Source organism: Physeter macrocephalus, chromosome 17 (assembly GCF_002837175.3).
Source record: "Physeter macrocephalus isolate SW-GA chromosome 17, ASM283717v5, whole genome shotgun sequence".
NCBI lineage: Eukaryota > Metazoa > Chordata > Mammalia > Artiodactyla > Physeteridae > Physeter > Physeter macrocephalus.
The window spans coordinates 29,715,699-29,740,180 of record NC_041230.1 but is presented as its reverse complement, the minus strand read 5'-3'; the positions used below and the strand labels follow the sequence as shown (position 1 = coordinate 29,740,180).

At 37.1% G+C, this 24,482-nt stretch overlaps 1 protein-coding gene and 2 non-coding genes across 12 annotated transcripts in view; all 3 read left to right on the top strand.

The window, feature by feature from the left end:
• CNOT1 (CCR4-NOT transcription complex subunit 1) overlaps positions 1-24,482 on the top strand; it is a 99,102-nt gene that overhangs the window by 53,058 nt on the left and 21,562 nt on the right. For 6 of the 10 annotated variants that reach the window (XR_008615539.1, XR_008615538.1, XM_007112831.4 and 3 more), the window contains exons 17-30: positions 9,043-9,193; positions 10,434-10,635; positions 11,363-11,509; positions 12,659-12,783; positions 13,024-13,310; positions 14,227-14,305; positions 16,560-16,790; positions 17,130-17,270; positions 18,691-18,870; positions 20,626-20,742; positions 21,064-21,174; positions 21,513-21,590; positions 21,764-21,941; positions 22,765-22,895. Coding sequence is in view for 8 of the 10 variants with exons in the window: in XM_007112831.4 (XP_007112893.1) it covers positions 9,043-9,193; positions 10,434-10,635; positions 11,363-11,509; positions 12,659-12,783; positions 13,024-13,310; positions 14,227-14,305; positions 16,560-16,790; positions 17,130-17,270; positions 18,691-18,870; positions 20,626-20,742; positions 21,064-21,174; positions 21,513-21,590; positions 21,764-21,941; positions 22,765-22,895 (2,158 nt within the window). In the remaining 2 variants the exon portion in view is untranslated. The remainder of the gene's footprint in view (positions 1-9,042; positions 9,194-10,433; positions 10,636-11,362; positions 11,510-12,658; positions 12,784-13,023; positions 13,311-14,226; positions 14,306-16,559; positions 16,791-17,129; positions 17,271-18,690; positions 18,871-20,625; positions 20,743-21,063; positions 21,175-21,512; positions 21,591-21,763; positions 21,942-22,764; positions 22,896-24,482) is intronic. The other 4 variants (XM_007112832.4, XM_007112829.4, XM_024125099.3 and 1 more) reach the window with 2 other exon arrangements.
• LOC112065252 (small nucleolar RNA SNORA50) lies at positions 9,482-9,617 on the top strand. Its single transcript, XR_002891930.1, has one exon. It is a non-coding gene; the product is annotated as a small nucleolar RNA SNORA50 (small nucleolar RNA).
• On the top strand, positions 19,695-19,833 carry LOC112065251 (small nucleolar RNA SNORA46). The gene has a single exon (XR_002891929.1). It is a non-coding gene; the product is annotated as a small nucleolar RNA SNORA46 (small nucleolar RNA).

The following is a 24,482-nucleotide window of genomic DNA, read 5'->3' as shown; positions in this document are numbered from 1 at the left end:
ACGCGGATCTCTCACTGTTGTGGCCTCTCCCGTTGCGGAGCACAGGCTCTGGACGCACAGGCTCAGCGGCCATGGCTCACGGGCCCAGCCGCTGTGCGGCATGTGGGATCTTCCCGGACCAGGGCATGAACCCGTGTCCCCTGCATAGGCAGGCAGGTTCTCAACCACTGCGCCACCAGGGAAGCCCAGCTGTGGGTTTTTTATAGTTATATTTCACATTCACATTGCGGGGGGTTTCCTAGTTAGTTTGTGTGTGTGTCTCTGTGTGTGTGTGTGTCTCTCTCTGTGTGTGTGTGTGTGTGTGTGTGTGTGATGGGTTTGGTTTGGCTTTGGTTGCGCCTCGAGGCACACGGGATACTACATCCCTGACCCAGGGATGGAACCTATGCCCCCTGCAGTGGAAGTTCAGAGTCTTAACCACTGGACTGCCAGGGAAGTCCCTGTTTGGTGTTTTTTCATTAAAGCATTTTGTCAAATGTTTCTGTCTGCATCTGTTGAGATGATCATGTGGTTTTTGTTTTTTATTCTATTGGTGTGGTATATTATGTTAATTGATATTTTGGATGTTAAAAAACCTTGCCTTCCTGGGATAAATCTCACTTGGTCTTTGTATATGCTTCCTTTTTATATGCTGCTGAATTCACTTTGCTACTATTTAGTGAGCATTTTTTTGTCTGTATTCCTAAGGGATATTGTTCTGTAGTTTTCTTGTGTTGTCTTTGGTTTTGGTATCAGGATAATATTGGCCTCATATAATGAGTTGATAAGTGTCTAGTCTTCTAATTTTTGTGGTGTTAATTCTTTAAATATTCCATAGAATTCAGTGAATCCCTCTGGTCTTGGGCTTTTTCTTGTGGGTAGATGTTGTTTACTAATTCAGTATCTCTACTTGTTATTGCTGTGTTGAGATTTTCTGTTTCTTCTTGAGTTAAATTCAGTAGTTTGTGTCTTTCTAGGAATTTGTCTATTTCATCTAGCTTATCTAATTTTTGCATCTTACTGAAATTCAGTTGGTGTTAATTGGAACTACATTGTTTTGAGTTAAAAACGTTCATTTTAATACCCAAAGGAAAAAATAACTCAAAAACATGTCAAAGTTAACAGCAAGGAAATTAAGATGATACACTAGAAAGTATCTATTTAATACTAAAGGAGGGGACTTCACTGGTGGCCCAGTGGTTAAGAATCCGCCTGCCAATTCAGGGGACATGGGTTCAAGCCCTGGTCTGGGAAGATCGCACATGCTGCAGAGCAACTAAGCCAGTGAGCCACAACTACTGAGCCTGCACTCTAGAGCCCACAAGCCACAACTACTGAGCCCGCACGCCACAACTACTGAAGCCCGCGCACCTAGAGCCCATGCTCCGCAACAAGAGAAGCCACTGCAATGAGAAGCCCGCACACCGCAACGAAGAGTACCCCCTGCTCGCCACAACTAGAGAAAGCCCACACGCAGCAATGAAGATCCAATGCAGCCAAAAATAAATAAATTAATTAATTAATTAAAGACAAAACAAAACAAAAAACACTAAAGGAGGCAGTAATGGAGGAATGGAGATGCAAAACAGACATACGACATATAGAAAAACTAAGCAAAAGAGCATGGATAATCCTACCTTAGCAGTAATTATGTCAAATGTAAATAAATTAAATACTCCAATTAAAAGGAAGAAATGGATTTTAAAAAAATAATCCAATTATATGCTGTCTAAAGGAGACACACTTTAGATTTTTAAAAAACACATATAACTTGAAAGTAAAAAATGAAAAAAGGTATGCCTTGCAAACCTTAACCAAAAGAGAACTACAATGACTATACTAATTTCAGACAAGATAGCCTTTAAGAAAAAAATTAATAGACAAAGATACTTTATAATAATAAAAAGGCCAATCCAACAGAAAGACCTAACAATTATACACATACACACACTTAAAAACAGAGTCCCAAAACATATGAAGGGAGAATTAAAGGGAGAAATAGGTAATTCAAAAATATAGCTGGAGGCTTCTATACCCCACTTTCAGTAATGTTTAGAGTCAACAATACTTTATTATAAACTTCAAAGTTGCTGAGAGCCTAGATCTTAATTGTTCTCACCACAAAACATAAATGATAATTATATAACATGACAGATGTTAGCATAAAAAAACCTAACTTTCCAATTAATAAATTTTTTAAAAGTTCAAACTAAACCCAAAATAAGCAGAAGGAAGGAAATAATAAAGTTTAGAGCTGCAGTAAACTAAATGGAAGATTTCCTCTAAACAGTTCTGTTCCTTTCCTCCTTCAAAGTGCTGCTATTGTCAAATAATATCTTTATACATTGTGTGCCCATCAAAAGATTTGATGTTACTGTTTAATGTAATAATTGTCCTTTAAGCCAAGTAGGAGATAAAAAGATTATAAGCAAAAAATACAATCATAATGTGTTTTATATTTACCTATGTCCCTTTACGGGTGCTCTTTTTTTTTCATACAGATTCAAGTTACTGTATAGTGTCTTCATTTCAGCCCAACGGGTTTCTATTATTTCTTTCCTTTTTTTTTAAAGTATATATGTATGTATGTATGTATGTATGTATGTATTTGGTTGTGCTGGGTCTTAGTTGCGGCTCGCGGGCTCCTTAGTTGCGGCATACAAACTCTTAGTTGCGGCATGCATGTGGGATCTAGTTCCCTGACCAGGGATTGAACCCAGGCCCCCTGCGTTGGTAGCGTGGTGGAGTCTTAACCACTGTGCCACCAGGAAAGTCCCTCTATTATTTCCTATTAGGGCAGGTCTGTTAGCAATGAATTACCTCAGCTTTTATCTGAGAATATCTTAATTTTTCCTTTATATTTGAAGGATAGTTTTGTCAAACAAAGGATTTCTGATTGACATTACTTTTTCTTCAACATTTTGAATATGCCGTCCTACTACTTTCTGGCTTCCATAGCTATTAATTTTTTTTCAAGGCTCCCTTGTATATGATAAGTTGCCCCTCTTGCTGCTACTAAGATTTTTGTCTCTCAACAGCTTGATTATGTTGTTTCTAGGCAGGGATTTCTTTGAGCTTATATTACTTGGAATTCGTTGAGCTTCTTGGATGTGTAAATTAATAATTTTCATCAAATTCGGAAAGTTTTCAGCCATTTTATCAACAAATACTCTTTCTACCCCTTTCTATCTCTTCTCATGTTTTGTTGGTACCTTTGGTAGTGTTGCGCATGTCTCAGTCTGTGTTTTTTTTTTTCCCTTTCAGTTTTTCAGTCTTTATTGGACGATTCAAGTTCTTGGATGCTTTTTACCTGTTTGAATCTGCTGTTGGGAACCCGTAGTGAAGTTCTCATTTCAGTTATTTTACTTTTTTCTTTTTAAATTTGTATTGATACAATCTGTTTTATGAGACATCTTTTTCAAACTTCCTTTAGTTCTTTTGTTATTGTTGTTATTAATCATTTATTTATCAAGAGAAGCTATTCCTTAGCCCAGATATTAGTAGTTCATAGTTTCATAGTTCAGGAACACAGGTAAGTGACAAACTTCCATGGAACTCAACCCAAAGAAATTCTTTATATTCCAAAATCACTTCATACTCTGAAAGACACCAGCCTTCCTCATCTCCTCAAAATCTTTTATGGAATCATAATTTCTGTAGAAGTCTGCATAGGCCTTCTTTCTTGGTTCAGCCACAGCAAACTTATAGAAAGCTGCAATTCCCAAGGAGATAATGAATGCTTCAGCAATATGAAATCACAGACACTTGGCCAGAAGGCCACGCATCTGAGGTTTTGTCAAAGGACTGGAAGCCATGGTAGTTTTTCTCCTTGACAGCTCAACAACGATGTCCTTCCAGACAGGTGGAGAAATGGCCCTGTAGTTCTTTTGACTTTTTTTTTCTTTGAACATAGTTAAAATAGCTGATTTAAAGTGTTTGTCTGGTTAGGTCCAACATCTGTTCTTCCTGAGGGACAGTTTCTCTTGATAGCATTTTTTCCCTACATACGGGCCATGCCTTCTTTGTATGTGTGTGTGCACGTACGCGTGTGTGCGTGTGTTGCATGTCTTATAATTTGTGGTCAAAAACTGGAAAGTTTAAATAATGTGGCAATTCTTGAAATCAGATATTACCCCCACACAAGCGTTTTTTGTTGTGTTATTACTCTTTTCTGAACGAATTCAGTAATGTCTGTATTCTTTGTCATCTTTGGTCACTGAAATCTCTGTTTGGTTATTAATAAGCCTTGTGTTCAGCTAAGATTGGAGGTTTTCTTAAACTCTGGAATCAATAAGCTATTCTTTACCCTGTGATTCTGTGTGCATGTTTAGGCACATCTTTAACACTAAGCCAGTCTCTTGACAACTCCACTTTAGTATTCACTTGCTTCTTAGGCAGAGCCTGAAGGTTGGCTTGAGGTGAGAACTTGGACCTTCTCAGGTCTTTCTTGGGAATGGCACAGCTTTAGATGTTAGCACAGCTTTACACATACCTCAGGCCTTCTTGATTCCTGGGAAAATGTGGGAGTTTTTCAAAGCTCCATCCATGGGAATCTCATTTCCTCAGTTTTCCTTTTAAACTTTTTGGTTAGCCTGTTGTTTGCTCAAACTGGTACCTTCTACCACAGGCAGCCAGGAAGTTAAAACAATTACCTTTAAAATGTTTTCTGCAAATACTGCATGGGGAAAAGGCTGTTTGCCCTGGGTCAATTCTTAGGTCCAATAAAGACAACCTGGCCATTGTGGTCTCACAGGGAATCCTCAGAGAGGTGAAATAATGACGTTTCTCTGGGAATGAAGCTTTGAAGATGTTTCAACCCAGTTCTAAGCCCTCTTATCTGGTGGCTGTCAGGCTGCTGGTTTTCACTGTGATTGTGTGTTTTCAGTCCTGAGGGGAGCATAGGAAGAGGGCAAATTAGGACTCCATAAAGCTTGCTGTTGTTACAAAGATCTAACTAATCATCTTTCCGGAGTAAAAATTCCCTTTTTTGGTTTTTTTGTTTGTTTGTTTTCTTTTTGGCCATGTCTGTGCGACTTGTGGAATCTTACTTCCCTAACCAGGGATTGAACCTGGGCCCCATCAGTGAAAGCCGCAAGTCCTAACCACTGGACTGCCAGGGAATTCCCTCCCTTGAGTGTTGTAAAGCCTTTTGGTTAATTTCTAGAGTTCTGAAAAAGTTGATTCCTACAATTTTTTTTTTTGCTAGTTGCTTTTATGGAGGAGAGAATATTTGGAGGTCTTTTACTCCACCATCCTCATTTATGTCCTGTCCTGTGTTTTGTTGTTTTTGTTTTGTTTTGTTTTGTGGCATGAACCCGTGTCCCCTGCATCAGCAGGCGGACTCTCAACCACTGCGCCACCAGGGAAGCCCCAGACCAGTACTTTTGAAGTTACCTTTGTCTTCCAATGATGTTTCCTTAACTCTCCCACATAGAGCTTGAATTTTATTTTGCCCTTTCTTGCTTTAAAAAACATTTCCCCATGTATATCTCTAAACCAGTGGTTATCAACCAGGGATGATTTTGCTTCCTTGAAGTCATTTGACATTGTTTTTGATTTTCATAATTGGAGAAAAGTGTGCTACTGGTGTATAGTGAGTAAAGCCCAGGGATGCTGTTAAATATCTTACAAGGCATGGGAGAGCCTCCCACAATGAAGAATTATACAGTCCAGAGTGCTAATAGTGCAACAGTTGAGAAACCCTGTTATATAAGTTCTAAGTGTTCTAAAATTTTAAAGTTTGGCCCCTCACATTTATATATTTTAATCCATCTGGTATTGAATATTCTCTTGGAAATTTAAGTGCATATTAAAATTGGAAAAAATATATTGGATTTATATATAGGGAGATAGTTTACCTAACTCCCAGTTTCAATTTCTTTTGTTGATTTATTAGAAATTCCCGTCTTGAAGAATTTAATGAAATAATGCATGTAAAGTATTCAGAGTCTATACTGTTAAAAGTAAATAAATGCCAAAGAAGGAAAGTTCCTCCAGTAATAAATATAGAAGTAATTGCAGTGGAGTTAAAACTTCAGTGGATGCTAAAAGTAATGAGTGAATATTTGAGGAACAGGATAATTACATAATTTCATGGTATTTCCCCACAAATCACTTAATAATCACGAAGAGGAAAGGTAGTAACTTTATGGTAGAGAAATCTGGCATATACCACATTAAGTTATTGGTCAGGAGATCACTAGCTCATTTCTACACGATGTGCCTCATGATCAAATGCATTGAGAAGAATGTTGTGTAAGTTACATGGTAGTCCTGCCATCAGTGCATCTAAAGTACAAAGTAGCAGACAAACACAAATCAAGGGACATTGTATTAAAAAACTGACTTGGTTTTCAAATCAAGTTTAAGAAAGAGAAGTAAAAGTTGATGAATTCTTCCAGTTAAAGAGGGACTTCCCTTCCAATGCAGGGGATGCGGGTTTGATCCCTGGTCGGGGAACTAAGATCCCACAGTGCCGCAGGGCAACTACAGAGCCCACGCGCTGTGGATCCCATGCACCGCGACTGCAGAGTCCACGTGCTCTGGAACCCACGCACCACAGCGACAGATCCTGCGTGCAGCAACTAAAACCCTATGCAGCCAAAAATAAATAAATAAAATAAAATTGTTTTTGTTAAAAAAAATAAGCTAAAGAGATGTGACAGCTCAATGCAATGGATTGGATTCTGATCCAAGGGGGAAATAGCATTGAGGACATTATGGGAACAACTGATGTAATTTGAACCTTGGCCTATCCTTGTTAAACGTGTGTTAAACTTCCTGATCATTATTTTACAAGGCTATGTAAGAAAATGTCCTTGTTCTTAGAAAACAGGTAGTAAACTATTTAGGGATAAAAGATACATGATGTATCTAACCTAAAAATGTTTGGGAGAGAGAGTAGTATATAGAAAGAATGGTTAAATAAATAGGGCAAAATGTAACTAATTGGTGAGTGAAGCATTTATGGGAGTTTCTTGTAGTAGTATAGCGTCTTTTAAGTTTGGAATTGTGTCAGTTATGACAAGTTCTTTTGAAATAGTAAGAATAATATTTTAATTAACCATATTTTATCAATCCTAAGACACCCAGTTTTTAATATTTTAACATCTCTGAAATGATGATGCATCTCATTGGTGACCTCTTACAGTTAGAATTAACCCAGTTATTTTCTTTTTGTGTAGTGTGTAAAATAATGGTGTGGCTTACAATTGAAGGCATTTTGTATTCAATACAATATGATAATTACTATCTATTACTAGTAGCCATTAACATGGCATAGGTGTCTTTGGAATGGTTTCTTTTCTAATTTAAAGAGTTTTTTTTGTTTGTTTTCATAGATACGGTTCCATACTTAAAAATTCGAAAATGGTATATTCAGTGAAATTTTCCTTGAACTGTTACTTCCACCTTGTTCTTTTCTTCGCCTGTAGTTAACCATTTTTGTTTATTTTGTGGGTTATCTCTGTGTTAGAAAAGTATATATTTTCCTCTTTCTGTAGAAAAGGTAGTATATTATATACTTATTGCACTATGCTTCTTTCATTTGATAATATATCCCAGAGTCCACGCCATAAAATTATAGTTTCCTTATTTCTTGTAATTACTCTGTTGTACTCCACTGAATAGATGTTTTGTGCCTTAGTAAATCAGTACCCATTGGTAGATAACTCTGTTTATTCCACTCTGTGTCACAAATAATGTTGCAACAAATAGCATTTTGCATCTGTCATCTTTGCCAGTGTATATTTGGGCCCACCAGAAGTGTAATTGTTAGGTTAAAGGGAAATGCATGTGTAATTTTGTTAGGTGCAAAATTTTTCTCCATAGCAAGTTCTCCTTTTAGTATAACTAGAGGCAGTTTGTCTATTTCCCCACTGCCTTGTAGCTAATCTGAAAGATGAAATATGCTATCTCCGTGAAGTTTTTTTAACATGAAGTTTTAATTACAGGGGAGGTGGGTATTTTTAACCCAGATACATAGAGACTAGAGACAGCTACTCATGTTCTTCTATTTGAAATACCTTTTGGAAATGGTTTTACTACTTACTACTAACTTAAATAAGTAGACCCACACCTTTAGGTGTTGACATCTCTCTTTTCTTTTCCATGGTCTGTAATATTTTTCTCCTTTGCTTCAGTAGATGAAAAAATAACTCATTGTTCATTTTCATTTGTAGTCCATATTTTTAATTTTTATTGAATATCCTTGATTTACAATACTATATGTCACAGGTGTACTAATTCACAATTTTTAAAGGTTATACTTCATTTATGGTTATTATAAAATACTGGCTGTATATCTTATATTGTACAATATAACCGTGTAGCTTATTTTATACATAATAGTTTGTACCTATCAATCCCCTGCCCCTACATTGCCCCCTCCCTCTAGTCCGTATTTGAACCACTCATTTTTTTCATGTTGGAAAAAATAAAAAAATTGTACATTTTGGTGTAGTGCTGTTTTTGTTGGCCATGCCACACAGCATGCAGGATCTTAGTTCTGCGACCAAGGATCGAACCCGCACATCCTATTTGACATTTTAGAAGTCAGTCAATTCTGTATGTGCTTGCCAAATATAGTTACTGACTATGTGTATGGCATTTTTATCTATACTTAAATAAAAGTCTTATTTTTGACTATGAGAACCTAGTTAAAAATTGCTTACCTGTTTACTTTGATATGTCCAGATTTGGGCATAATTTTTTTTTAACATCTTTATTGGAGTATAATTGCTTTACAGTGGTGTGTTAGTTTCTGCTAGGGCATAATTTTTGATGAAGTAGTTGAGGATACGGAATGTTTCTTACAGAGCAGTATTTCAAAATACATAGGCAACACTATACACAAGGCTTAATTTCAGAGGTGTAAAAAATATTTTCAAGAGAAAGCCAGTGCTCAGAAAATCCTGGTGATTAATGACAGGTGCAAAAACATGGGATATGGTGGAAATTTGGCCATAGGTTCCAGCAAGTTTTCTTTATTAGAAACCCAGATTTGTTAATTTAGGTGTTCTAGGGAATAATAAGTGACGTTTTTCACTTTTCATTTCTCTTAAGGAGTGTTTCTCAGGAGTTATCAGAAACCATCCTCACCATGGTAGCCAACTGCAGTAATGTTATGAACAAGGCCAGACAGCCACCACCTGGAGTTATGCCAAAAGGACGCCCTCCTAGTGCTAGCAGCTTAGATGCCATTTCTCCTGTTCAGGTAAATGAACACTACACTTGGTACATCTCCATTTGTTCATAGACTTGGAATAGAATAAACTTCTACATCATCATTAATAATCTACTCAAAGGAAATTTTTGTCTGAATTTATTACATTTTAGATAACTGCATGTCTAGTATCCACTTAAAGGAGATCCATAAATAGGCATTGTGGCTGAGAACAGATTTTAATCATTAAGTAGAAAGAACATGACTATGAGAGGAAAGATACAAAACAACTTATTTAGGGCTTCTTTTTAAAATAAGAATAACTTAGACTTGAGAAATAAGCACTGCCTTTGAACCTGATGTGTCTTGTTTGTAGCTTCACGGGCCAAGCAACAGTGCTAGAGCATAAGGACTTGTTATAACTGGGGCTCTTCAGCTCTCAACTGAACTGCTCTTTTAAAAACAAGGTACATTTAAGTTACTCCCTGACACCAACCACCCCCTTCTCTCTGGGAGCAACATATTCCGCTTCTATTTTCAGCTGCATTGAATGGCAGATTGGGGTTTATTTTAAGAAAAGAGCATTGAGTGATTCTTCAGTGACCACTTTATAAAAGGCATTTTGTGTATTATTTTCTATAGTCACAAAGGTCTGAAATAATGCCACAAACTAAGAAGCTTAGAAGTGCAGTTATTAGATATATTATAAAATCTTTTGGTGAATAGTATACCTTGTTTTTTGTTTCTGTTTTTGTTTGGGGTTTTTTTTTTGTTTTGATTTTTTTTTTTAATTTTTTAATCAGAGCTGGTCTCCTCCAACCCCAAGGTTCCCAAATTTTGACTAGATATATTTGTTTTGACTAGATTTCTAATTTCTAATGCTTTTATTGTGTTGAAAGTTAAATAACTTGCATTGAGAGATTTGTGTTTGTTTTAAAGGGGCTTACTGGAAATTTTACGGACTGCCCCATGTCACTACTAAATGTTTAGTAGTACAGCTTCAGAGAAATTCATCTGAAATGTTATTCTTGAAGTTTTATAGCCCTCATATTGTGGCTCTGGTTCTCTGGCAGGGGCTAACTCTTTAAACCTAATCCATCTATGATATAATAAGAAAAATGACTGGTACTCTTGATTTGGGGATTTAAGCATCATCAAGATTGTGTGTGGTTTTGCAGTTTACTTTATATAAAGCATTTGAAGAGCTGTTGCTAAAGATTGCTTTACCTGTGTCGTTTGTCTGCCTTTGCTTGAAGTATGTTTAATATGTTTTTATAATGTTTTTCTTTAGATTGACCCTCTTGCTGGAATGGCATCTCTTAGTATAGGTGGTTCAGCTGCCCCTCACACCCAGAGTATGCAGGGCTTTCCTCCAAATTTGGGTTCTGCATTCAGTACCCCACAGTCACCAGCAAAAGCATTTCCACCCCTTTCAACCCCAAATCAGACAACTGCATTCAGTGGTATTGGAGGACTTTCATCACAGCTTCCAGGTAAGGGGGTTGGTGGGTAGGGGTGCAGATTATTTGTAAGCCTCATCGTGCCTTAGTGTATATAAGGTGTTTTGCAGTCACTATGATAAAGGAAAGCTGCTAGAACTAAATCGTGAAAAATTGCTCTCATATCCAAAGTTGGGAAGAGAAAAACATTACATTAATTTAGTCAAATTGCAATGAGGATGTTTGTGCTTGTAAAGTTAGTTGAATTATTCAGTAAGGATTCTATTACCAGATGATAGTATAAATATTAAAAGTGTGTTAACCACATTCTGAAGAACTTAGGCTTAGATCAAAACTCATAGCTTTATGAATTACTCAAGGTTGGTATAATAAAGGAAGAATATTTCACACATCAGATTCAGGTATATGTTCTGCCTTTTTGCACCTACCTTGAAAATGATAGTAAATCCCTAAAACTTTTCCATGTATTTTGGCTTTTAACTTAATGTTGAAGTAAAGGTTACATTTTTTTCCCCCTCTAGTAACCACATGTTTCTCCTAAGCTATCTGAATCTTTTATTGCCGGAGTATACGTTTAGAGTACTAAAACCTAAGGAGTGAAATATTTTAATAACTCTGTAACCTAGTTACCACTGAGTTAACAAAAGACCCTAATTTTTTAATTAATATAAGTTTTTAATTAAAAACTTACATCTTTGATGTGAATAAAGTCAAGAATATGAGTAACGATAAGACTTCTGGCTGCCTTCGTTCTTTCTAGTAGGTGGTCTTGGCACAGGCAGCCTGACTGGTATAGGAACTGGGGCTCTTGGACTCCCTGCAGTGAATAACGATCCTTTTGTGCAGAGGAAACTGGGCACCTCTGGACTGAACCAGCCTACATTCCAGCAGAGTAAGATGAAACCTTGTAAGTGGTAGTGTTGTCTGTGATTGTGAAGTGTGACTGATGCATATAAAACTTGCATGTCCAATTTGTTGTCCCTAGAGTTATATGGACAAAGACATTGACTTATCCTAATATATTGTTAGTAGGGCCGTTGATACGCCTCCTAGATCAGTGGGAGTAAATTCATACATTTAAATTATTAAAACAAAAATTTGAGGTATCATTCTCTGATCCTTGATTGCCAGAACAAGGTGACAGTTAATAAAGAGGTAGCATCCTTCGAGGTGTCATCCTAAAAGTAAGAAGTAAAGAGAAAAGACTTTCAGCAGTATAAGTCTATGTATGTAAGTCTTATACTTATCCTAAAGATTTTTTAGTGTTTGTTTGGTTTTGGTTTTTTTTTTTTTTAAACAAATCGAGAGCAGCCAGGAGAATTTCAGATTTCTGTTTCAGCTTGGCAGTTTATAAAGTAAATAACTATTTTATTTACTTTAATGTTTGTTAATTTTAATATAATAACTTTATGATATATATAGCCTTATAGTACACATAATTATTGCCATATATATGATGCTACAAAAACCAATTTTTTTAAGTTTTAATCTCCTTTAGTAGGTTATTTCAAAATCAGAGACATCCTCTTTGTAAATACGTAGGTATCATTGGCTTATAAATATCCTTGTCATTGGGACTAAATATCATACAAGGTTTGAAAGTATACCAAGTGACTTGAAAATGTTAGTGTGAAAGACTTGTCTGAATGTTATGTTTTGTAGCATGCGTTGTGTTTATATCAAGTGTCATGCACATGCATTGAGAATTCTTACATGTAAAAGGTGATTTTTTTTTTTAATAAAGTAGTAAAGATTTGTTAACCTCGAGTGAGGTTGTATTGAGGGTAAGTGCATTATGAATTTGAACCTAGTGAACTTTCATGGTGTGATAAATCCTTATGAAGAAAGTACTAGGGTAGGACTATGGTTGTAAGGCAGTTTTGTGAGAATCTTTTGTGTCCCTAGAGCACTTGAATATTGAAACTTGACCACTTAAAACACTTCACTTTATTTTTTCCTTAAAATTCAAACTATATTGGTCTCTCTGGCTCTGCTTTATGTGGGGGAGTGAAGGAAGAGCCTAAATGCCCACTGGTTGCTTTTCTGTTTCTGACAGCGGACTTGTCTCAGGTGTGGCCAGAGGCAAATCAGCACTTTAGTAAAGAGATAGATGATGAAGCAAACAGCTATTTCCAGAGAATATATAATCACCCACCACATCCAACCATGTCTGTTGATGAGGTGAGTGTCTAGGACAATCTAATTCTTTATGGTTTAGGTAAATCTTAAATAAATGCCCTTTTCAAAGTGAAATCTCAACACAAAGTGTTTTGATATGTCTGTGCATCTTTGGAAACCTTAATATTTGTCTCAAGCTCAGTTTGTTGTTAAATATTCTGCTTGACAATAAAGAATATTTGAGGAATGCTCTTAATAATGGTTTCCTTTATGTGTATATTATTTTTGTCTTGCTTTCTCCAGGTATTAGAAATGCTACAGAGGTTTAAAGATTCTACCATAAAGAGAGAACGAGAAGTATTTAACTGTATGCTAAGGAACTTGTTCGAAGAATATCGGTTCTTCCCCCAGTACCCTGATAAAGAGTTACATATAACAGCCTGCCTGTTCGGTGGGATAATTGAAAAAGGACTGGTCACTTACATGGCACTAGGTTTGGCTCTACGATATGTTCTTGAAGCCTTACGCAAGCCTTTTGGATCCAAAATGTATTATTTTGGGATTGCTGCACTGGATAGATTTAAAAATAGGTGAGTGGATAGGTTTCCTGTGAAGCCTCTCTTTTTTAATATAAGGAGAAACAGTAGCTTACTTTTCAACTAATTCTTGCCATGCCTTATCATTATGTGTATATTAACTAATCTTAATGACTGTATGAAGTAAAAGAAGAAGTGAAGACAGTTAAATTCGTTACAATTGACAAATATGTGGTAGGAAAAGTATAAAATGAAATAGCAATTTTTTTGGTTTGTTGATTGAGGTATACTTTATATACGTAAAAGTCAGTATTGTAGGTGAACAGGTCTTTGAAGTTTGACAAATTCTAACAGTTGTATAACCACTGCCACCAACACCACAATCAAGATACGGAATGTTTTCGTCACCCCCACGAAGTTTTCTTATTCCCCCTTTGTAGTTAACTTTCCCTCACGTCTAACCCCTGGCAATCATTGATCTGATTTGTTTAGTTTTTCCAGAGTATTATTTAAATGGAATCATACACAATGTGTATGAGTCTCACTTGCACATAGCACGATGCTTTTGAGATTTATCCATGTTACTGCATGTTTCAATAGTCTGTTTCTTTTTATTGCTGAGTAGTATTCCAATGTATGGGTTCATTAGCAAATTGTTTTTCTTTTCACCTGTTGATGAACATTTGGAGTCGTTTCCAGACAGTAGTTTTAGTGGCTCATTGTAATCTAATATTAAGTGGAATAAGACCTTTAAAAAACAATCAGTGATACTGTTTTTTGATGTAAAAGGGGTGAAGTTCATAAATATCCACCCCTTTACATCTTTGTTCTTCCTTTTGGCATTCTCTTCAAATAAGGTATTTGAAAGTTAGAAAGGGGGGAAATGGCCTAGACTAGCTTTTGAAAAATTTTAATTTGTGCTGCCTCTGTTCTACATGAAATGGTAAAGAACAAATGTTTTTGTTGGCAGATTGAAGGACTATCCCCAGTATTGTCAGCACTTGGCTTCTATTAGTCACTTTATGCAATTTCCACATCATTTACAGGAGGTAAGTGTCTTCAGTACCTAAGGAGTTGGCTGGTTTATCTGTTTTAATTTGAATTTGGATTTACTGTGGCATTAAGATTTCTTAATGATTGGCATGATACAGGTATACGTATTATTTGTTGCTTGTTTTGCAGCTTAATCATGAAAAAATATGGATTTTGGGTTACCTTTTGTAAGCAGTGGTTTTGCTTGATTTAATAAAAGGCTTTTGCTAGTTCTTTTAGCCTAATAATGCTATTGAGGTAGACATCTTTCGCTGTTACCAAGAATCCCTTGCCTGAGTCTAAAAAGGATTTGGAGTGGGACTGATTAAAATAAGTAGAGTTGTCCCTCTGATTTAAATGTTAACATGAATCAGACCTGTTTCTTTTTGTTGTTTTGTTGGTGGTGGTGGTTTGTTTTTTGTTTGTTTGGTTTTGGGCGGGGGGCGTGCTGCTCCACGCGGCTGGTAGAATCTTAGTTCCCCAACCAGGGATTGAACCAGGGCCACGGCAGTGAAAGCTAGCTCCGAGTCCTAACCACTGGACCACCAGGGAATTCCCAGAGCTGTTTCATATAAAACTTTCAGACCCAGCTGTTTCTTAAAAATACAGCCTTCTTAAACTACCTGCTTTTAGATTCCTTTGAGGTTAAAAAGGAGACAGTCCCTGAGGAAATGGACCTAGAGAATATACATTTTAAGCCATGTTATGTGATTATTCTTGAAATTTGTAAACTATTACTTTAGTGATTGATTTTAGGTGATTAGTTCTAAACATTCACACTTTTGCCTTACCTTTGGTCAAAGTCAGCTTATAGAGAACAAAGAAAGTTGATTAATCTCTATTAACTTTGTTTTACTTTTTAAAAATAAAAGATGAACTGCTTTATAAGATCATATTTTTAAGAAATCAGAAAGATCAGAATTTTAACCTACTTTTAATTCTATTGTAATTTAGTCCACCGCTTTCTACCTCATCGCACTGGGTTTGTTTGTAGGAGGGTGGGGTCATTATGATGGTTTAGCCTAGGAAACCATAGCATGGTGGGGCAGGAGTGTATTCATGCCTCTTGAGGGGGTGGAGGACTGTGCCAAAACTATAGCACTGAAAACTAGACAGGAAAGCAGAGTTTGAAAACAAGGGAGGTGGTATGAAAGTGATCACACAAAGCAGTGATCCTAGTTCCCACTGTAACAAGATACCCAGAGAAGAGAAGGGAGGTCATTGTTTATATTTCTATAGTCAATTTGAAGGGCTGTACTTTCTTCAGAGATTGTCCTTCCTTGAAAATGTCCCCTTTTTTGAATAAAGTTATTGTATATATAGATAATAGTTTGTTTTGTTATAGGTACAAGCTGTGGGAAATAGTATCACAGAGGGTGTGTCAGTCTTCTGATTTGTGTGTGAGAAGGAATTTTATTGGTCTGTGAAATGAAAAAAAAAAAAAAAACTTGTCCTAGGACATCCAGTATCATGCTTTTACCTCCAGTTGGCTAGGTGGTGTGGTATACACTGTTCTGTGGTAATAGCTTTATTGAGAGAGGACTCACATTGCAGTGTGGTTTTTAGGACATGGTTTTCTCATCAGCATCCAATAGAAAAGAAATTAGTTTGGGCTTCCCTGGTGGCGCAGTGGTTAAGAATCCGCCTGCCAATGCAGGGGACATGGGTTAGAGCCCTGGTCCGGGAAGATCCCACATGCCGCGGAGCAACTAAGCCCGTGCGCCACAACTACTGAAGCCCGCACGCCTAGAGCCCGTGCTCCACAACAAGAGAAGCCACCGCAATGAGAAGCCCATGCACCACAACAAAGAGTACCCCCCCACTCAGGGCAACTAGAGAAAGCCCGCACGCAGCCACAAAGACCCAACACAGCCAAAAATAAATGAGTAAAATTTTTAAAAAAGAAATCAGTTTACTATATAAATTTTAAAACTTTAAAGTTTACGTGTATTAATGGATTTAAGGAAATTTATATGCAGGCATTTGTGGCTACTCTTTTGGAACTTGTTTTGTTAGACTAGTTCTCTTATAAATACTTTCAAAACATACTAATATTTTTCCTTTACTCCTTAAGGGGTTCATGGTATCCACTATATATTATAGATAATAAGAATATGGACCAGAATGGGGTGAGACTTAAGGGAGATAGATGAACCAGAAGAGTGCTCTGAAATAATTTCTTTTCTCTCAGTAGTGAGTGAGGTGTAATTCAAAAATTTCAGTTTCTGTTAAGAACTCTTTTAATGTGTTTCTCTTTCCCTACCCCCATAGTATATCGAGTATGGACAGCAATCTAGAGATCCTCCTGTGAAAATGCAGGGCTCTATCACAACCCCTGGAAGTATTGCACTGGCTCAAGCCCAGGCCCAGGCCCAGGTTCCAGCGAAAGCTCCCCTTGCTGGTCAGGTTAGCACTATGGTAACCACCTCAACAACCACCACTGTTGCTAAAACAGTTACAGTCACCAGGCCAACTGGAGTCAGCTTTAAGAAAGATGTGCCAGTAAGTAGGTCTATCTTTTTTCTTTGTTGGATTTGATATGTTGTAATATATCCAGTAGTGAACATGTCTTTTTATTTTATTATAAATATAAACAACACATGCCTACTAAAAAAAAAAAAAAAGCATTTCTCCCTTTGTCTCTCCTCCTTCCCACCCCGATTTCCCACACACAGCCACTATTAATAATAGTTCAATACATATTCTTTCCAGCACTTCCAGTACACAATCATACACACCATGTATATTTTCTATACTAAAGAAATCTGTATACATTTTCCCCCCTGGGATTTGTCTAGGAAGGATTTCAGTTTGTTTATTTTATGTATTTTATTTCTTTAGCCTTCTATTAATACTACAAATATAGATACATTACTTGTGGCCACAGATCAAACAGAGAGAATCGTAGAGCCCCCAGAAAATATCCAAGAGAAAATTGCTTTTATCTTCAACAACCTCTCCCAGTCAAATATGACACAAAAGGTGAGTCTGAAATAATAGTTTATATATCACTACAAATGCTCTCTATTCTTTTCCTTGATGGGTTGGGGGATTTATATATGACATTCTGCACCATTTTAATACTTTTAAAGGTAGAGATAATAGAATGAAAATGAAGGGAACATGGATATACAACTACTGGTTGTGGATTTTGTAGACATTAAATAGCACTGGTTTTATTTTTTATTTTATTTTATTTTTTTGTATTTTGGCCGCAGCTTGCGGCGTATGGGGTCTTAGTTCTCTGACCAGGAATCGAACCCACACCCCCTGCAGTGGAAGCACGGCGTCTTAACCACTGGACCTCCAGGGAAGTCCCAAATAGCGTTGTTTTGCAATGAGTTACAGCCTTTTTGAAGTAGACTTGAAAATGATTTCATGATGATGGAAATTTCATTTGTATTTCTAATCACAATTCATGTCCTTCCAGAAACCATTAGGTGCCTAATAAGTGAGGTAGAGCTTCTGAAAAGTAATGATGCACAAGATTATGTGCTAAGACAGTACTTGGAAATGTCCATTTTAGTCAACAAGATTAGACTGAACAAGTGGGTTTTGAGGTGTAATTTATAATGCAAGTACTGTCTTTGAAAATCTCACCATAATTGATTGGGGGAGAATTTTGAAGCACTCAGCATCCCTTTTGGAAGAGAAGTTTCAAACTTCACAGATAATTCCTGGAGATATAAATTTAGGAAAACAATAGTTCTGGTGTCAGGTCTGTTAATAGCAGGTTTGTAGATTAGTAATTTATCATCTTTTGGTCAAATGGAGAGTAAGTAAGATGGGGTTGAGGGACTACATACTTTGTAATTTTAAAGTTTAAAGTGACGGTAGATGTTTCAGTTCTAATCACCCAGTTAAAGAGATGATTGACTCTATACTTAGATGGAATTGAACATACTGTACTTGGATAGCATCTGTGTGAAATTGGGGAGAGATGTAGCATGGTACTTTATTTATTTTTATTAATTTATTTATTTTTGTCTGTGTTGGGTCTTCATTGCTGCGCGCAGGCTTTCTCTAGTTGTGGCGAGCGGGGGCTACTCTTCCTTGTGTGGTGCGTGAGCTTCTCAATGCAGTGGCTTTCCTTGTTACGGAGCACGGGCTCTAGGCGCGTGGGCTTCAGTAGTTGCGGCACGTGGCCTCAGTAGTTGTGGCGCACGAGCTTAGTTGCTCCGTGGCATGTGGGATCTTCCCCGAGCAGGGCTCCGAACCCATGTCCCCTGCATTGGCAAGCGGATTCTTAAGCACTGAGCCACTAGGGAAGCCCTAGCATGTATTTCAGCATCTAATTTTGCAAGGAGCCACATGCTGTAGTATTGTTCACAGAAACGAAACACAAAACTATTATTTTATCATCTTTTAATTGAATGCTTCCCATGTCATAATGGTTGGCTAGGTTGAAGAACTAAAGGAAACTGTGAAGGAAGAATTTATGCCTTGGGTTTCACAATATCTGGTTATGAAGAGAGTCAGTATTGAGCCAAACTTTCACAGCCTATATTCAAACTTCCTTGACACACTGAAGAATCCTGAATTTAATAAGATGGTTCTGAATGAGACCTATAGAAACATCAAAGTAAGTGTTCTTGTATTTCTTTTTATTAATGTTTTGAGTTTGGAAATACTTGATTGTACAGGTGTAATTGGAGGGGGAGGGGTATTGCTGTTTTCCCCTGTATGTGTATATGTTAAAGTATTTATGAAAGTTGCTCTAGGGCTTGTTTCAAATATAGAACTAAATTTTCTTGAAGAACTTAGTCTTACAGACACATTCTATGCACTGTTTACTTAGAAAGTAACCACTCTTGTGAATTTGTTTTCATCATTCTATGCATGGTTTTGAAATCTTTACCATTTGTGCATGTTTTTAGGAAAACAATAGTTCTGGTGTCAGGTCTGTTAATAGCAGGTTGTATGTAGATTAGTAATTTATCCTCTTTTGGTCAAGTGGAGAGTAAGTAAGATGGGGTTGAGGGACACATACTTTGTAATTTTAAAGTTTAAGGTGACGGTAGAAGTTTCAGTTCTTTTTTCTCCCTCCGCATATTATTTGATTATATACTCTTAGCTTTAATCCCTCTGTTTTTAATAGTCTTATAGAAATCCATTATATTGGTTGTTAATATCTTTCACTATTACAGAAACAGTGCTGCAGTGAGTATTTTCCCTTATGTCTTAAATGCCAGATATCTCAAGACTCTAGACCTATTGTAGAATAGCTGTTGTTTAGCATTCTCAGAAGTTTATTTTAAGTTCAAATTCTTCCTAATGAGCTAATGCTTGTTCTATAAAATCCAAGTATTTTTCTTAGGAGGAATAACTTTTCAAGAAAACAGTGTGAACCAGCATGTAGCTGAAAACGTTCTTTGCTGAATAACTTGGAGTATTGGCTTAGGAACCAGCACTATATTTAAACCTGTGGATAGGAATTTTCCCTATTCTTGGTTACGCTGTAGTGCAATAGAATTCCTGGCTCCTTTCTGTTGCTCAGCTGACTTTGTGCCATTCTGCTGTTGCTGTATGGAGTTAAGGAACATAACTGTATTCAGCCTTTGTTATTTGATAGCAAGGATGATTGGGATATATGAAAATTTCCACATAATCTGGAGCAGAATTTCAAGATCCTTTCTTTTAAACAAAAGTTAAATTACAAATTTAAACTTAAAGTCATAACTTAAAAGGTATCATATAGTAAGTGGATATATGTGTGTACCCAAGACACTCTTCGTGTGTACCCTAGGCACTCTCATGTGTTGGTTTTGTCCCCCTTAAGAAAGTAACAAGTAAAGAATTGAAGAAATGGATTAGTTCTCCTAGAAATGTGATAAGTGTGTAAGCAATATTACACTGTATTCTAGAAAGTTATCTTAGTTGTCTCCAGAGATAATGCTAAAGATCAACAACATTTACTGCAATCTTGTTATGTTCCTCAGTATGCCTGCTGTCTGGGAAGGACTTAAAAAGTATAGCTGTAGTCCTCATTTGAATTGAATTTAGCTCTTCCAGATAGATTTGCAGTTGGGTCCCTGCTTCAAACCTAGCTAAAATGTTCAGTTGTGGGACCATACATGATACTTTTACCCTTGTGTTACTTTATACAATATATTTGTATTACCTTTTTTTTTTTTTAATGGAAAGGCATTTGAAGGTAAAAATATCACTGAATACAACAAAATATCACAATGATACATGGATGAGACCTACTTTGGGGGCATGTTCTCTATTGACAGCTTGTTTTTAATGTAGAATAATGGAATTCTTAAACATTTAGTTGAGAATTTTTTTTTTATAAGCTCATTGTCATACCTTCCTTAATCCTGCACTATTTCAGGTGCTCCTGACCTCTGATAAAGCTGCAGCCAATTTCTCTGATCGTTCTTTGCTGAAGAATTTGGGACATTGGCTAGGAATGATCACACTAGCTAAAAATAAACCCATCTTACACACTGTGAGTTTCAACTAAAAGCTCATGTAAAACTTGAGAATGTTCATACAGCATATTCTGTTTAAAAGTCTTGACTTTATTTGGGGCTGTAAAAGTTTGGCGCATGTTTTGAATCCCTAAATTGCATGCTCATGGCCTCACATTGTTTTAGCAGGGTAAACAAAAGCCAATAAGGTATGATTGTTACCCCTTCCTTTTCATAAGGCGAGGGTCAAGTTATTGATTCCAATTTCAGGGGCGAGTTTGGCAAGGTATAATTGGGGGTGTTTTGTGAGGGATTTTCTAGTATATTACCAGCTTTTAAAAATATGTTTTTTATTCTAGGACTTGGATGTAAAATCTTTGCTGCTAGAGGCTTATGTTAAAGGACAGCAAGAGTTGCTCTATGTAGTCCCCTTTGTTGCCAAAGTCTTAGAATCTAGCATTCGTAGTGTGGTGAGTAAATTTTAATATTTTATTGATGGCTAATTTGTAAGAGTTAGTTTGTTTTAGCACAAGGTTTAGAGGCTATATCCTTAGTTCTTATGGACATAGAGCTAGTTCAGTTAGTTTTCCTCAGGGAAACTCAGGTTTTCCAAATTGAGAAGCCAAGTAGTATTATAGGACTGATTTTAATGGGTGGTTTTGAGTTCTGCTGTTTTTCTGAAATATAATATTATGGCTGGGAAGGCTAGGGTTTTTATTATGGCCACATAGATGTAAGTGCTTAACGTTTAGATAATACAAATTAAAGAGTAATTTTGGGGCAAGCTTAACATAACGGTTTTCTTTAGGTGTTTAGGCCACCCAACCCCTGGACAATGGCAATTATGAATGTATTAGCTGAGCTACATCAGGAACATGACTTAAAGGTAAATTTGTTGCTCTTTATCCCTAAGAACACTCTCTGGCTTTACATAATTAAAATTTACAGGAAAAAGAGGGTATTTGGGGGGAAGCAGTATGACAAATGGGTGAGAATACTGTATATTATGAAGCTAAATTTTCATTTTTAATATTCTAATTGAATACTGGAATTATGCAGTTAAACTTGAAGTTTGAGATTGAGGTCCTCTGCAAGAACCTTGCATTAGACATCAATGAGCTGAAACCTGGAAACCTCCTAAAGGATAAAGATCGCCTAAAGAACTTAGATGAGCAACTCTCTGCTCCAAAGAAAGATGTCAAGCAGCCAGAAGAGCTCCCTCCAATCACAACCACAAGTAAGTGTGATAATAAGCCCTCTGTTTATCAGATGTTCTCTTTAATGGTACATTCCCATGCATATAACAAATTATAATTATTCTGTGTAATGGGGTGCTGAAACTTTTGTGTACTTTCTGCTGAGCCTTCTAAATTATTAAGGAAAAGTTAGTTATGTTTAGGCATTGTCTTACTGTATTAGAATCTATCTGAGTAGTTCATGTGGTATTCATAATATTATTCATCAGTTGTTTCTCATATCCCAACTAAGCCAGGTTATCTTTTACATTGTTTGAGGTCTCCGAGAAAGAATTGCATTGGCATGATGACCTGTGTTATTCCTCAAATCTGGGGGTGGCCAGACCAGCTCGACCTGTTAGGGGAGTGGATTATTTGACCTGGGTCCAGGAGGATTGGAAGTGTGGGGGCTGTAGGAGTGTAGAATGATTGGGAGTTGTGGTTAGAATGAACCAGCTTTTCTTCTTTTTCTCAGCTCTCAGTTTAAGAATCCCCAGGTAAATCGAGGGAACAGCCTAGGTTGAAAACTGACATCTATAATATAGAATAATCGAACAAGGCTTGGGCCTGCTAATGTGGCATGACCCCTCAATTGCTTTCTGTGCCCACCGTGCACCAATACAGTTTTACATGCTTTGTTCAAATCTCTATTAGAATAACAATTTCCCTTATAATAATTCAAGGTGGAAGAATGTGACCTGTGCCACCCCTCCCCCCCATTCAATTAGTTTAATTAGGTAAAGACCACATGATGCCCTGCTAATTTTATAGTAAAGTCGAAATGTGCTCCTTTTATTAGCTCTTATTTTATCTCTCTACATTTAGCAACTTCTACAACACCAGCTACCAGTACCACCTGTACAGCCACGGTTCCACCACAGCCACAGTACAGTTACCATGACATCAATGTCTATTCCCTTGCGGGCCTGGCACCACACATTACTCTAAACCCAACAGTAAGTAAACACCACCCTATTCCTCAATTCCTACTTTGTGACAAGGTAAACTGGTTACTTTCCCATCCCTCTTCCCCTTCTTTCTGGATTCCTAGGTTGTAGGCTTTTGTGGCAGAGAGTAGGGATCAGGAATTGCTGTGTAGTATAGCTGAGATCTTTTTTCTACTCTAAAAATAAGTCATTGTGACTAGACATCACTTATATTGGCCCCTCATATCCAAACCCATGAAAATTAAGTAAGCTGCCAATGTAATCTCAATCTCCAAGTAGTCCTTATATAGTCAGAAGATGCTTAGTGTATACCATAGGTTTTTGTTCTTTCTTTTTTTATTATTATTTTATTTTATCATTATTATTTATTTAGTTATTTATTTTTGGCTGTGTTGGGTCTTCATTGCTGTGCGCAGGCTTTCTCAGTTGCAGTGAGCGGGGGCTACTCTTCGCTGCTATGCGCAGGCTTCTCATTGCGGTGGCTCCTCTTGTTGTGGAGCACAGGCTCTAGGTGCACAAGCTTCAGTAGTTGTGGCACACAGGCTCAGGAGTTATGGTTTGCAGGCTCTAGAGCGCAGGCTCAGTAGTTGTGGCGCACGGGCTTAGTTGCTCCATGGCATGTGGGATCTTCCTGGACCAGGGCTTGAACCCATGTCCCCTGCATTGGCAGGCAGATTCTTAACCACTGTGCCACCAGGGAAATCCCTAGGTTTTTGTTCTTTATTATCATGTCACCTTAGTCTTCCACTAAGCCATATCTTTTGGAAGATAGCCGGAACTGAGCTGGTGTGTGAGTGTGTGTGTGTGTAAAGTCTCCAGGCCAAGGTCTGGCAGTGGATTTAGTATGCTCAGTTATGTTTCTGTGGCCTGATTCTGTGAGATTGTCTTGTCTATTAAATAACTTCCCATCAGTCCTTTTTCCTATACTTAAAGGTAGTATTCTACTCTGTATATTGAGGGTGATGATTGCTTGTTTATCCTCATTCTCTTATTCTGCTTAACACAGTTGTTTAGTTCAAAATCAGATTTCATGGTTTTTGCTTTTTAGAAATTGAAATAGTCGTAACATAAATACATTGAAGTTTTGTATTTAAAGGACTTTGAAAGGGTTTTAAAGAGATCATTTTTAACCTGTTTTTGTTTGTTTTTGCTTCTGTAGATGTGGCACTTGGTTTTGGGGGGAAAAAACCAGGTCTAGAAATGATGATTCTCTTTTATAATACTCCCAATAATTGAATATTTTTATAATTTCATCATGAATATTTTTTTAAGTTTCTTAAAAATTCATTGAATACCTGGAAGCAGTCTTTCAATGAAGCAGGTTTCAGTGTATGGTAATTTTTTATAAAACGCTTGCTATTTTGAAAATAATAGTTTTTGTAGTGAGCCTTTTATAGCCATTATCTTGTAAAAACTTAATGGAGTGTAATCTATAAAAATACTGATTACTGGACTTCCCTGGTGGCGCAGTGGTTGGGAGTCCGCCTGCCGATGCAGGGAACACGGGTTTGTGCCCCGGTCCGGGAAGATCCCACATGCCGCGGAGCGGCTGGGCCCGTGAGCCATGGCTGCTGAGCCTGCGCGTCCGGAGCCTGT